This window comes from Austrofundulus limnaeus, unplaced genomic scaffold (genome assembly GCF_001266775.1).
Source record: "Austrofundulus limnaeus strain Quisiro unplaced genomic scaffold, Austrofundulus_limnaeus-1.0 Scaffold80, whole genome shotgun sequence".
NCBI lineage: Eukaryota > Metazoa > Chordata > Actinopteri > Cyprinodontiformes > Rivulidae > Austrofundulus > Austrofundulus limnaeus.
In genome coordinates this window covers 1,138,670-1,142,443 of record NW_013952482.1, presented here as the reverse complement: position 1 = coordinate 1,142,443, position 3,774 = coordinate 1,138,670, and the positions used below count along the sequence as shown (strand labels likewise).

The 3,774-nt window shown below is 43.8% G+C and overlaps 1 protein-coding gene across 1 annotated transcript in view; it reads right to left on the bottom strand.

Moving 5' to 3' along the window:
• Positions 1-3,774, bottom strand: part of chtf18 (CTF18, chromosome transmission fidelity factor 18 homolog (S. cerevisiae)) — a gene marked incomplete at its 3' end in the record, with an annotated part of 12,759 nt that overhangs the window by 6,350 nt on the left and 2,635 nt on the right. The window contains 9 exon segments of the mRNA XM_014011415.1: positions 803-933; positions 1,021-1,119; positions 1,191-1,284; positions 1,372-1,508; positions 1,956-2,079; positions 2,168-2,265; positions 2,346-2,570; positions 2,656-2,797; positions 3,531-3,583. Coding sequence (XP_013866869.1) covers positions 803-933; positions 1,021-1,119; positions 1,191-1,284; positions 1,372-1,508; positions 1,956-2,079; positions 2,168-2,265; positions 2,346-2,570; positions 2,656-2,797; positions 3,531-3,583 — 1,103 coding nt within the window.

Sequence of the window (3,774 nt, the reverse complement as noted above, 5' to 3'; positions counted from 1 at the left end):
ATGTAGATACATGCCTGAACACTCATTCAACATATAACTGAACCGTTAATCTTCATTAGGTCAGATTATATTGTCTGTATTAGGGACCCCTTCCTGATGATGTAATAAAATAGGCGGAGTCTAATTGAACTGACTGCCGTAAAACGGGGCCTGAACGCAGACCAATAAACTGCCTCCAGACTGAGCTGCTCTCTCTCTCTGTGTTAGTTGTATGATCTCTTTTACATTCAATTTCCATGCATTGGTACATTCTCAGTGTACATAAACTGGTAAACGAACACGCTTAACAATACAGAAAAAAACATTGCTAGCGTGCAGGCAAAGTAGCAAAAAATTCTAGAGTTTTTCTACTCTAAATCATCATTAGTTGTTTGTACRGCTCAGAAAAGTGCTTCAAAACATCCTTTAGAACTATACTTTGGCCTTGAAGAGACTGAAAATTAAGGTATTTATTCATATTTGGACAGAATCCAAAAATCTCACTACGCTRATTAGCAAATTAAACTTTGGTTCTATGTGACGGGTCACAAGTGTTAAATCAAAAAGTCATATTTAAGAAATATAATAATAAAAATATTTGGTGTTGTATATCAGTTTTCAACTTCCCTGACTTCTAAAGCTCAAACCACCGCTACATACAACAGTATATATGGGGGCGGAGCTTAAAGATCAATCTCAAACATCTTATTAAACTGCACTTCAGTATAAGTACAACAGTAAAAWAAWTTCTTGTTTTTTGACGTCTGCTAGGTTTCTAAAGTAACACCTGCTCCTTTCTGACAGCAGAACCAATAGCGTGTACCTTTTAGTMCGTGGTAACTGGAAGATCTCCTGCCACAGATGAAACAAGCCTTTGTTCTGGTCCTTCTGTCCAACAGAGACATTCTGAACRGTTCTGGAGTCCAGCTGCTTGAGGCCGCGACCGTGGAGGAACTGCACAAACAAATAATACAACCTGTAACTATTTACTACAAACTCAGACAGGCGGGCTTTCCTTCCTTCACAGAACCGGGTGCACACCTGCAGCGTGTTGATGCAGGAGCGAATGTCGTTGTCCGTTTTCTCGCACAGCGACATCAGAGCGCCCGTGTCTGCTTTGAGCCCCTGTTGTAGGGAGATCTGCAAGCAACAACTCAAATAAAAAAAAAACAAGTTTGTGAGCGTATGCGTGAGAATATGCATGTACTAACCTCTGCAAGTCTCTGAGTGAGGCGGGAAGGCTGAGTTTGAGGGAAAGACAGGAGAAAGGCCTGCTGCCTGAGAGGTCTGAGAGCCGGAACGTAACTGAAGGAAAAACAGAAGCATGGTGAAAATCTGGTCCCCAACAGCAGGAGCCTACAGTTTCACGCTGCTGATAAACGTCTCTCATACAGGTCGTTGCAGATGCAGATGATTGGCCGAAGCAAGATGGGATCCTTCTTCTTTTTCTTCTTCGCAGCCTCTGTCGCTGCCTCTCCGCCGTGTCCGTCCTTCCTGTTCAGAACCGCCAACAGGATGTTGATGGCAGCCTGCAGGCAACAGCAGAGAACGAAAAACTTGCAACTAAAACTGCAAATTTATCAATCTTGTGCCCATATAAATGATACATTCAGATTATTTAATCCACAAACATAACTGCTGACAACTGCTTAACTTTTCAACTCAAACCGATTTAAATGACCGCCAAAGCCAACTGACCTTTAAAATTAAATAAAATAACACATAAAACTGGCTATAACTCAGTTAATTTTACAGATATTGAACTAAAAGCTGACGCGGTAGTAGCCGAGAATATTTTTCCTGAGGTTGTTTTCAGTTTGAGCAAAGCAGCTACAACTCCATTATTTCTCAACTTGAGCAGATTTTTAGTCTAAAGCTCTGGCATGAAAGGGTGCAGGTCATTTACATTCTGTCAAAGAATGTCAGGTCTTATAATAGTTGAAGTTTTCTGCCTCAAAACATAATTCTGACATTACCGCAGGTGCTCCGTCGATCTCGTCGATAATGAGGCAGTTCGGCCTCTCGTGGGCTCCTAGAACGGACTTCATCTGTGTGGCCGTGTCGATGCGTTTCTGGAAGACCTCTGCGCTGCGATCGTCACTGCAAAGACGTCAACAGAAACCAAAGGATGTCAGAACAGACGACGGAGAACTTAAGTCCTGTTCTGCTTCGATCCATGTCGTCCAACCTGGCGTTGATTTCCACCACGTTGTACCCAGCATGCTTTGCTATGACGTGAGCCAGAGTCGTCTTCCCTAAACCGGGAGGACCAGACAGCAGCGCCACCTGAACACAAACAAGAATTAGCCACATTGTAATGAATTCTGTTCATCTAACAGCATCTGATCATTATGCAGGTGCTTTACCTTAAACTTGGGTCGTTTGTACTGATCCAGCTCAGCCTCCAGGAGCTCCTCGGTTATCTCAATCTTACTCTTGAAGCGATTTGGATTCTGATTCCCTTGATTGGGTTTGAAGGAGTTCTGATTGGCAGCTTGTCTGTCGGAGCGAGCGGGGCGGGACTTCCTCTCTCTGCCGAACACCACAGTGTCCCACAGCTTGAGCCACTTGAGCAGACAGCGGTTTGTGAACTGCAAACATCGACATTAAAGAACCAGGTGTGTCTGTGTGGGGACTGATTTACATCCTTGTACAGAAACATTCGACATCACCCACGTCGTCACTGAGGAGCTCTGTGTAGTGGCGCGGAGAGAACCGGTCCACCCACAATCGAGATGCTCGTCCCTCTGTGTCTTCAGGATCCTCGTTCTCTTCGTTTTCAGCGTCCTCGGATGCAGCCAAGATGCCGTTCACGCTGCTGGAAGGAGACACGCAGACAAAAAAGACTCGCAAAACTGTGCCTGTGTGTGTGTGTGTGTGWGAGAGTAAAGGCTGGTTTATACTTCATGTCTCACGTCTCGTTCCCCCTGCTGAGCRACAAAAAATTGCGCAACTTCYGTCTGCTCTCCCGCTGCTATCCCCCGGTGACCGCCGTCTTGTGCATGGCCCCCAGTCAGAACYGTGAGATGCTGAYTTTGTGKCTCAGAGCGTGATTGGTTAGAACTTCRTGGGTGTGTTTGTTCATGAGGAACACTGCAGCTGCTGCAGCGCCTAGGAGCTGAAACTTTGATCAGCTCTGCCTTCTGCAGCTTTTTTTATATTTTTTTCTGAAGCTAGTWGTTAAAAGAGCTAGAAGAGCAGCTGATTTGATCCTACTGMACGTRAGCATGAAGCTGATTTTCACGTCTTTTTTCATCACCACCGTTAAAAAAAAAGTTTTTCCACCGCGGACTCTTCCTCACTCAACAAGACACTGATCATTGAGTGATAAAAATTAAAAAACACAATATCCAGCCATCTTTATTGCTGTTTATGTCCTTATATGAGCTGTGGGAGGGCAGAGGGAGGATCTATGATAATTAATGGCCCACTGCGTCTTCAGCTCGTTTATACTCGATCAGGAAAAAGACGTCCAAAATTACGCAGTCCCCAACCTGCTGTCTCACGTCTKACAGAAGTATAATCCAAGCTTAACAGTGAGAGTGAGTTACCTGTCCAGCAGCTCTGTAAGTCGCTGTGATTCCTCAACAACCTGCTGGTGGCGCTGCATGAATTCAAGAGAAACAAGYAGCATTTCTTACATTCCGACTGAACACAGAGCTACAAAATTTTTTATATATTTTTTTTATTTCAAACTTTATTCATTCCATAAAAACAAAATTATACGTACAATGAAAAATACAAAATAAAATGAAAGGTGACAGAAAGAAGAAAAATCTTATATCTGCCCCCCCC